The sequence below is a fragment of the Clupea harengus genome, chromosome 2 (assembly GCF_900700415.2).
Source record: "Clupea harengus chromosome 2, Ch_v2.0.2, whole genome shotgun sequence".
Taxonomy (NCBI): domain Eukaryota; kingdom Metazoa; phylum Chordata; class Actinopteri; order Clupeiformes; family Clupeidae; genus Clupea; species Clupea harengus.
In genome coordinates this window covers 800,707-810,926 of record NC_045153.1, presented here as the reverse complement: position 1 = coordinate 810,926, position 10,220 = coordinate 800,707, and the positions used below count along the sequence as shown (strand labels likewise).

Genomic DNA, 10,220 nt, shown 5'->3' with positions numbered 1-10,220 from the left:
GAACCTCCAAGTGTCCGGCTCCTCGTCTCCCCCTAAACTTTGAGGTTATGTAGGACAACAACAACAAATCACCTGTTTTGTCCGCATAGCGCGACCAGTTTGATGTAGTGAAATACTGTTGAGTGGTATCGGTGCTTGGTATCGGCAATTCAAAAACGAATATGAGTACGAGTATCTGAACGAAGTATCGGCCTGACATATAATTATATTTTTACATTTGTTTAATTTTGATGAATTATGCTTAGTTATGGTTGGCTTACATGGTGTATGCGAGCATTTTAGTTACACAAGGACAGCAAGTGTGGCAGGAGACAATAACAACTGGTGTGTGTGAGGAGCTAAAGGTGTGTGTGTGTGTGTGTGTGTGTGTGTGTGTGTGTGTGTGTGCCCTAGATCCGTAAAGGCCCTCCTACCTTTCAAGGTTGGTAGAATGGACTGTTAAATCTTTGATGTATGACTCTATCGCCTCAAACAGGCCTCTCTTCCTTAAACATATTCGTATATTTAACTGCCGATTGGCTGCTGCAGCAGAACAGAAGGGGTTGCTAATTGGCTTATTTTTGCAAACATGTGCTGCCTATTGGTATTGTGTGTATCTGCCTGAGTGGGTGTGTGTATGTCTGACTCTGTGTGTGTGCGTGTGTGTGTATGTGTATGTGTGTCTGACTGTGTGTGTGTGTCTGACTCTGTGTGTGTGTGTGTGTGTGTCTATGTCTGACTGTGTGTGTGTGTGTGTGTGTGTGTGTGTATGTGTCTGCCTGAGTGTGTGTGTATGTGTGTCTGACTGTGTGTGTGTGTCTGACACTGTGCGTGTGTGTGTGTGTCTATGTCTGACTGAGTGTGTCTGTGTGTGTGTGTGTGTGACTGAGTGTGTCTGTGTGTGTGTGTGTGTGACTGAGTGTGTGTGTGTTTGTGACTGAGTGTGAGTGTGTGTGTGTGTGTGTTTGTGTGTGACTGAGTGTGTGTGTGTGTGTGTGACTGAGTGTGTGTGTGTGTGCCTGACTGAGTGTGTGTGTGTGTGTGTGTCTGACTGGGTGAGTGTTTGTGTGTGTGTGTGTGTCTGACTGGGTGAGTGTGTCTGACTGAGTGTAAGTGTGTGTGTGACTGAGTGTGTGTGTGTGTGTGTGTGTGTGTGTGTGTGTGTGTGACTGAGTGTGTGTGTGTGTGTGTGTGTGTGGCTGACTGGGTGAATGTGTCTGACTGAGTGTGAGTGTGTGTGTGTCTGACAGGGTGTGTGTGTGTGTGTGTGTGTGTGTGTGTGTATGTGACTGACAGTGGTGGACGAAGTACACTAACTACGTACTTAAGTGAAAGTATAGATACCTGGTGTAAAATATTACTCAAGTAAAAGTGGAAGTATGCACTTTGAATTTCTACTTAAGTAGAAGTATAAAAGTATTTGCCTTCATATATACTTAAGTATTAAAAGTAAAAGTACCTTGATGAATTATGGTTCTAATGGCCTTTAATCATTTCCACATCAAAGCTCCGGCTTAATCAACTGATATAAGGTGAAAATACTAATGCCACTCTTTAAATAGTGTCTTACATTTGTCTATTAAAAAGAGTATAAGCACAAAACATTGAAAGCTATCTATTGCCATTAGGTAAGACCAAGTGGTTATGAAATAACAGCACTAGAGAACAATTATTTCATTTTACATTTATTTGTAACTTAGTTGCACATTTAATTGTTGAATTAACCCAGTGGGCAGTAACTCCAAGAAAACCCCTTCGCCTTGCACTCCAACAATCTGTTGTCATAGCAATGAAATCGACTATGGACATAGCTTCTTTGATGTTCCTCTTCATCTCAATTGCATCCTCATCTATCTTGCGTCACAAGGTGGTCCTTGACATCAGAGAGGCATTGGGCTGAAGATCTTGCAAGAGATCTTGACATGATGGCTGCTCCACCACACTAAAGAGCTGGAGACTCTGGATCACAAAATTCAAAACGGCATGATCAACATTTCTTTGAGAAACTATCTTTGTTTCACCTAACTTTAACTGCCTGAAAGTTGAAGCAGCGTCTTGGTTCTTTGCTTTTCTTTTGCGTGGGGCTGTCAAAACGTCATACCTATCCACGTGACTTGCATGCTTTTCTATGAAAAAAAAAATCCAACCATTAACAACATGTCCACATAGGCTAGGCTACTAATACTCTCATTAATAAATAAAATACACATTTTGGCATGTCCTAGATCTAGGCTACACAGTATGTTGATATATTTTGTTTTAATCAAAGCTGGTCTTTAGAAGGTGAACTTAGGTGATTTATTTCAGTAGCGAATTCCAACAGCCAACTCCTTAGGTGCCATACCATGCATTTATTTAACAAGTCAAAATGCATTCAACTTCACTTGTGTGGACATCAGTGGTATAGCCTCTAGTGGCTATAACACTAGGATAGCTTGCTTAGCTAAGTGGGTGCGCGAACATCCTGGCTAGAATCACAAACACTCAAAAGTGTGCCCCCATACCAATTTCAATATTTACCATTTCAGTATGCAGGTACATATTCTACGAGCTGCAGTGAAACGGTACTAAATAGCAATCCCATTTATTGTATTGAATCGGATATTCCATCTCCTTTGAGCAGTGTGATACAAGCTATGCTCGCGTATAGCTGCTAGTTAACTAATTTAGCCGAACACACAATGCAGACAATGTCGGTTAAATTTAAAATAATTCGGTTGCTAGTCATTAAACCTACCAGAATAAAAATCACTTACCTCAACGTGTTTCTTTAAATTGGAGGGCGAATTCTTGAAAGAGGATATTGTATTGTGCTTAGGCAGGCAGAGAAGACACTTAAAATAAAATTAGTCCTTCTTCCTTTTTTCCAATTCGAAAAGGTCGCCCAAATTAGGCCAAGGGTGTTCAGGCAAGTAAGTGTCAGCCGTTTCTTCCATCATTTCCAACATTTGTGTAGCGTTAAGTAAGCATGGGCATAAAACATCCTCAAAATGCTGCAGCAGCGTTGTAACGAATTCAACGTAGCTCGCGCTCAACGAACGAACGAAACTGGCGAAACCGAAAGGACTTCAGAGAAAATCTCGCACTGAGCCCTGGTTGGTGTGATTGTGCACTCGCTTTGACCTCTCATTATTTGATTCGCTTTGGTAAAAAGGAACGAGAGGTTTTACTAAATGTAATGGAGTAAAAAGTACGAATTTTCACTTTGAAATGTAGCGGAGTCAAAGTATAAAGTCTCACCAAATAGAAATACTTGAGTAAAGTACAGATACATCTATATGTTACTTAAGTACAGGAACGAATTACATCTACTTCGTTACTGTCCACCACTGGTGACTGAGTGTGTGTGTGTGTGTGTCTGACTGATGTGTGTGTGACTGTGTGTGTGTGTGTCTGACTGAGTGTGTGTGTGTGTGTGTGTGTGTGTGTGTGTGTGTGTGTGTGTGTGTGTGTGTGTGTGTGTCTGACTCTGTGTGTGTGACTGACTGGGTGAGTGTGTCTGACTGAGTGTGTGTGTGTGTGTGTGTGTGTGTGTGTGTGTGTGTGTGTGTGTGTTTGTGTGACTGACTGTGTGTGAGTGTGTCTGACTGTGTGTGTGTGTGTGTCTGACTGCTTGTGTGTGTTTGTGTGACTGACTGTGTGTGTGTGTGTCTGACTGATGTGTGTGTGACTGTGTGTGTGTGTGTCTGACTGAGTGTGTGTGTGTGTGTCTGACTGGGTAAGTGTGTCTGACTGAGTGTGTGTGTGTGTGTGTGTGTGTGTGTGTGTGTGTGTGTGTGTGTGTGTCTGACTGGGTGAGTGTGTCTGTAATAAAATGCTAATCTGCATGATGCTATACTCAACTCTAATCCCAGTGTTAAATAAGATACTAGTCTGCACGATACTGTACTCTACTCTACTCTACTCCCAGTGTTAAATAAAATAGTAGTCTGCATGATGCTGTACTCTACTCTACTCTACTCTACTCTACTCTACTCTACTCTACTCTACTCTACTCCCAGTGTTAAATAAGATAATAGTCTGCATGATGCTATACTCTACTCTACTCTACTCTACTCTACTCCCAGTGTTAAATAAGATACTAGTCTGCATGATTCTACTCCCAGTGTTGGGATGAGGAAGTGTTTTACTTATTTCCTGTCTCTCCCATGATCCTTTGCAGCTGTGTTTGACATCATCGACGAGGCTTTGGCAAAGAGTCGCCGCCTCATCATAGTGCTGGATGGAACACCGATGGAGACACACACACTTAATGTGCATGCAGAAATAATCCCACTAACCTTTACACACACTCATGGAGAAGTGTCTTACGCACAGTCACACACACATAAGCAGACAGATACACAGTCAGATACACACACAGACACAAACACACTTACACACACACACATAGACACATACACACAGTCAGATACACACACACACACAAACACACTTACACACCAGGAAAAGATACCACTTACATTTACACATACTCCCTCAAAAACACACACATGGTCAGACACTCACAAAGGCACACCCACAGAATCAGTCACACACTCAGACACACACCCAGACACACACACCCAGTCGGACACACTCACAGACACACACACCCAGTCAGACACACACACAGACACACACACCCAGTCGGACACACTCACAGACACACACACAGACACACACACCCACTCAGACACACACACAGACACAAACACCCAGTCGGACACACTCACAGACACACACACAGACACAAACACCCAGTCGGACACACTCACAGACACACACACAGACACAAACACCCAGTCGGACACACTCACAGACACACACACAGACACACACACCCACTCGGACACACTCACAGACACACACACCCAGTCGGACACACACACAGACACAAAGACCCAGTGTGACACAGACACAGACACACACACCCATAGGGACACACACACAGACACACACACCCAGTGGGACCCAGACACACACACCCATAGGGACACACACACAGACACACACACCCATAGGGACACACACACAGACACACACACCCAGTGTGACCCAGAGCAGGTGTGTTTTGAGCGGACCCTGGGCCAGTATGATGCCCTGGTGAGCTCCGGCCTGAAGGTGCTCATCGTTCAGACGGGGGAGGAGGGGTCTACCCTGCCCCCCCCACTGCTCCTCCTCACACGATCTAAACGGCCACTCCGCTGGCACACACACTCACACACACACTCACACTCACACTCACACACACCATCTCAACAACGCTTCTGGAAGGAACTGAGATACCGTATGCCAGCACCTCAAAAGACAGTTCACCAAAACTCAAGTGCTGTCTGACCCGCTGGCGCACACACACACACACACACACACACACACACACACACACACACACACAAGTGTTGTCTGAAAGACACACACAAACACGACCCTCCCTCTGAATCACTCACATTGACACACACACACACACACACTTACATAGTTTAATGTTTATTTACATGTTTACTTTTATATTTGCTGTTTACTAACATGTTTACTTTTATATTTGCTGTTTATTTACATGTTTACCTTTATATTTGATAAAGTGCATGTATTTGTATGGCACAGAATGTAAAAGTGACGAAACGTTAATACAACGGCAAGGAGGGACAGGATTATTAATGAATAACATTACTTTCTGACGGGCTAAGGTATTTGTTGTCAATGAATAACATTACTTTCTGACGGGCTAAGGTAGTTGTTGTCAATGAATAACATTACTTTCTGACGGGCTAAGGTAGTTGTTGTCAATGAATAACATTACTTTCTGACGGGGTAAGGTAGTTGTTTACTTTCTGACGGGGTAAGGTAGTTGTTTACTTTCTGACGGGCTAAGGTAGTTGTTGTCAACTTGCTATTGTTAGCTTCAGTGGTATGGCTCCATACAAAATAGCATAGAATTCTCAATTATGCCACCTTCAATTGTATTTGAAAATGTTTTATGGGATGGTCTGAACACAATTGGCACATTATACCTCCCGAAGGGTCCTAAATGTTGTGTTGACAACTTTACATGTTTAATGTCATTATTGCACTTACATTTGTAAACGTTTTCCTTCAATTAAAAATAAACAGTTTTTGGATTGGATTTATGACCCCTTGTCCTTTTTTGCAATGTATAGGAGCGACCCCCATCAAGTTGTTGGAAGTAACTAAGTAACTTTTACTTAAAGTTAATTTTAAATGAACTACTTTTTACTTTTACTTGAGGATATTTTTAGATGGGTAACTTAACTTGTACTTAAGTCAAATGTCATCACAGTACAGGTACTTTTACTTGAGTACAATATTTCAGTACTTTTAACACCTCTGTTTTTTACATCCCTGCCTCAGCTGGATGAATTTCACCCACGGGGGGGACAACCCTCAATTATAAAAAAACAATGAAAAAACAGGCAGGTTGTGACAGAGTTGTCTTACACTTATAGCCTACATCGCTGGCACCAACGTTCACCTGACCCGAACTGTCGGCAGTCTCGGAATTTGCGAACGTCCCCATGCACATAAATACATTGTATACATAACAATATTACATACACGGAAATTAGCATAGCCAGCTAAATACTGTAAAACGAGGGCAAAATGAAACGAGTCCAGAGCAGCATAGCTAGGGATGAGAATCGAGAACCGGTTCCTAGTGAACCGATTGTTTGGAATCGTCAGCCAAATTCTTTAACGGTTCTGCTATCGGTCCTCTGTGGCGTTGCGCATGCACAAATTTTTTTAGTTTCTTCTTCAGACTGCAGCAAACATGGCAACTAGGCAGAAGCGTTCTAAAGTTTGGCTCTATTTCACACGACAAAAATGACACCTACGCCACTTGTAACCTGTGTAAAAAGTCTACTTCGTCGAAGGGAGGAAATACAACAAATACGAATAAGCATTTGAACACACAGCATGGAATTAAATTACAGGAATGTCATGTCTTCGATGCATGCAGCAGCTCAGCTAACGTCGGCGCTTCATCTCTTTCTGTCCAAGGTAAACTCCTCAAAAGTGATTACAACCACTCATTGTGTGAAGCAATTTGCCTTTATTGTGTGTAGTCGATCAAGTTATCTTCTGTCCCTTCGTTTGAAGCATACATTTTAGCTCCGGCATTGGTCTCCCATTATTGATCACTTCACGTTTGGATTGAAAGTCCAGTTTTGAGAAATGTTTGATCGTAACGGTGTTAATTATCGGAGGGCGTGTGTTATCAGCAAACGTTCGCGTTATCGTGTTAACCCATTATTAAACTGAGCATATTGGGCCTCATTCTCGAACGCAGTTAAGAAGAATTTAAGAGGAATTTAAGAGGAATTTAAGAGGAATTGGATTTAGGACAACATTCGGCATTCATGAAAGTTCTCTCATCTGGGATTTGCTCTGAACTTCAGAAGACTTTCCGAACTCGAAATAGCAGTCGTAACTCGGCCAGAGTTTTCTCAAATGCGATTCCTTAAAAAACCACAAGATGGCCCCATGGGCCATCTTGTGGTTTTTTGAGGAATCGCATTTAAGAAAACTCTCCGTGTTAATTAATTTGTGAGAAATCGTTGGTGATTGCGTTCACATCAACTCTACAGATCCTCGGATTAAAGTATCATTAACAATTACGTTTCACATGTAGGCCTATAGTCATGATTCTTCGAGGCACCGTGATGTCATAAAATAAATAAAAGGACTACACCGGAATGCTGCGCTCGTCTAGTGAGCGTCGTTTGGCACTGCCGTCTGTGCAAGTACGGCAATCCAGAATTTTCAAGTAGTTCCACGTTGGTGGAACGAACTGCCTAGCACTACCAGAGCAGGCGCGTCCCTCTCTACCTTTAAGAAGCTTTTGAAGACCCAACTCTTCAGAGAGCACCTCCCTTCCTAACTGGCACTTCGACTAGTGCTTAACTTGCACTTATAGCAGTTACATTCCTGCACTTCGTTTTTATTTCCTATTTCGTTTTTCTATTTCTTATGTAAAGTAGTATTTATTGTTACACTAGGTCTCTATTGCTCGTAGCTTGACTGTTCTATCCCTTGTACGTCGCTTTGGACAAAAGTGTCTGCTAAATGACTAAATGTAATGTACACGAAACCGCTTTGACATGACTCGTTTACGAGTTGCTTTCGTGTAGATTCGGTCGATTCCGACTGCACACGTCACTACGGTTGCGTGCCCTTATAAGGAGCTGGCAGGGCGTGTATGTATGCAAATTCAGGCGCACGAGAACGCGCTTTCAATTTAAGAAAACTCTTCCGGGGGAGCACAGCCCAGAAAACTTCTGCTGCGTAGGACCGCATTTTCAAGCGTGCATGAATTTGGCGGATGTCTTTTGCTTACGTTGTTTTTCCGAAGCCCGTAAGAAACATTTCAGAAGAAACTTCAGAAAATGTTCGAGAATGAGGGCCATTGTCTTTTAATCCATTATTAAACTTAGCATATAGCTACGCTAGCTTAGCTATAGAATCTTCCATTTTCAGCCCCCTACATTTAGGCAGAGGTAGTGTTTGCCTCCCCTCTTAATGTGAGAGGATCAACGAATGTCACCGAGCAGTGACTAAGTTTATGGTGAAAGGTTTGCACCCTTTTACTACGGTAGATGCCCCAGCTTTTCGGTAGGTTAATTTCTAGGAACATGTTTAAATTAAACAGAATACATTTTATTTAAGTTATGTAAGTTTTATTTTAAGTTCAAGAGGAATATGTATAAATGTTTTTGGTTATTTAAAAAAAATGTAATGTGTATATACATACTGTATATGGTGTGTGCAGCATTATAGAAAATGATATAAAAGAAAATGAATGTAAATAAACCCAATAAGAATCGATAAAAGAATCGATAAGGAATCGAATCGATAAGCAGGAATCGATAAGGCATCGGAATCGTTAAAATCTTATCAATTCTCATCCCTAAGCATAGCGTCCTTCTTAACAGGACCCGCACAAAACGATCTAATCCAACCTCTACACAACATAACTCAGTCTGCACAGTGGAAGAAGTTGAAGTGAATGCCCCACCCCAGGAGAACTCCGGTGACGAAGAGAACTCCGACGTTGATCGTGATGCTGGTAGCGTCTCGCAGCATGTGGTTGGTGGCTCCATCGACGTTGATCAGGATGCTGGTAGCGTCTCGCAGCATGTGGTTGGTGGCTGCATCGAGCCGGCACGATTTGCTAAATGGCAAGAGGGCTGAGCGTGGCTTACTCTGGGCTGAGAGTGGAGTGGAGTGGCTAACGCTAACGCTAACTCTGGGCTGAAAGTGGAGTGGAGTGGAGTGGCTAACGCTAACGCTAACGCTAACACTGGGCTGAGAGTGGAGTGGAGTGGCTAACGCTAACGCTAACTCTGGGCTGAGAGTGGAGTGGCGTGGCTAACGCTAACGCTAACTCTGGGCTGAAAGTGGAGTGGAGTGGAGTGGCTAACGCTAACGCTAACACTGGGCTGAGAGTGGAGTGGAGTGGCTAACGCTAACTCTGGGCTGAGAGTGGAGTGGAGTGGCTAACGCTAACGCTAACTCTGGGCTGAGAGTGGAGTGGCTAACGCTAACTCTGGGCTGAGAGTGGAGTGGAGTGGCTAACTCTGCTAACTCTGGGCTGAGAGTGGAGTGGAGTGGCTAATGCTAACTCTGTGCTGAGAGTGGAGTGGAGTGGCTAACGCTAACTCTGGGCTGAGAGTGGAGTGGAGTGGCTAACGCTAACGCTAACTCTGGGCTGAGAGTGGAGTGGAGTGGCTAACTCTGGGCTGAGAGTGGAGTGGAGTGGCTAACGCTAACGCTAACTCTGGGCTGAGAGTGGAGTGGAGTGGCGTGGCTAACGCTAACTCTGGGCTGAGAGTGGAGTGGAGTGGAGTGGCTAACGCTAACGCTAACTCTGGGCTGAGAGTGGAGTGGAGTGGCGTGGCTAACGCTAACTCTGGGCTGAGAGTGGAGTGGAGTGGCTAACGCTAACTCTGGGCTGAGAGTGGAGTGGAGTGGAGTGGCTAAGGCTAACTCTGGGCTGAGAGTGGAGTGGAGTGGAGTGGCTAACGCTAACTCTGGGCTGAGAGTGGAGTGGAGTGGAGTGGCTAACGCTAACTCTGGGCTGAGAGTGGAGTGGAGGGGAGTGGCTAACGCTAACTCTGTGCTGAGAGTGGAGTGGAGTGGCTAATGCTAACTCTGTGCTGAGAGTGGAGTGGAGTGGCTAACGCTAACGCTAACTCTGGGCTGAGAGTGGAGTGGAGTGGAGTGGCTAACGCTAACGCTAACTC

The 10,220-nt window shown here is 43.9% G+C and overlaps 1 protein-coding gene across 1 annotated transcript in view; it reads left to right on the top strand.

Annotated features, from left to right (window-relative positions):
- The window catches only part of LOC105909647 (interleukin-1 receptor type 1), a 31,158-nt gene extending 25,828 nt beyond the window's left edge, over window positions 1-5,330 (top strand). Inside the window, exons 10-12 of the mRNA XM_042703078.1 lie at window positions 4,142-4,281; window positions 4,535-4,537; window positions 4,963-5,330. Coding sequence (XP_042559012.1) covers window positions 4,142-4,281; window positions 4,535-4,537; window positions 4,963-5,298 — 479 coding nt within the window. The 3' untranslated portion in view covers window positions 5,299-5,330. The remainder of the gene's footprint in view (window positions 1-4,141; window positions 4,282-4,534; window positions 4,538-4,962) is intronic.
- Window positions 5,331-10,220: the final 4,890 nt, after the last annotated feature.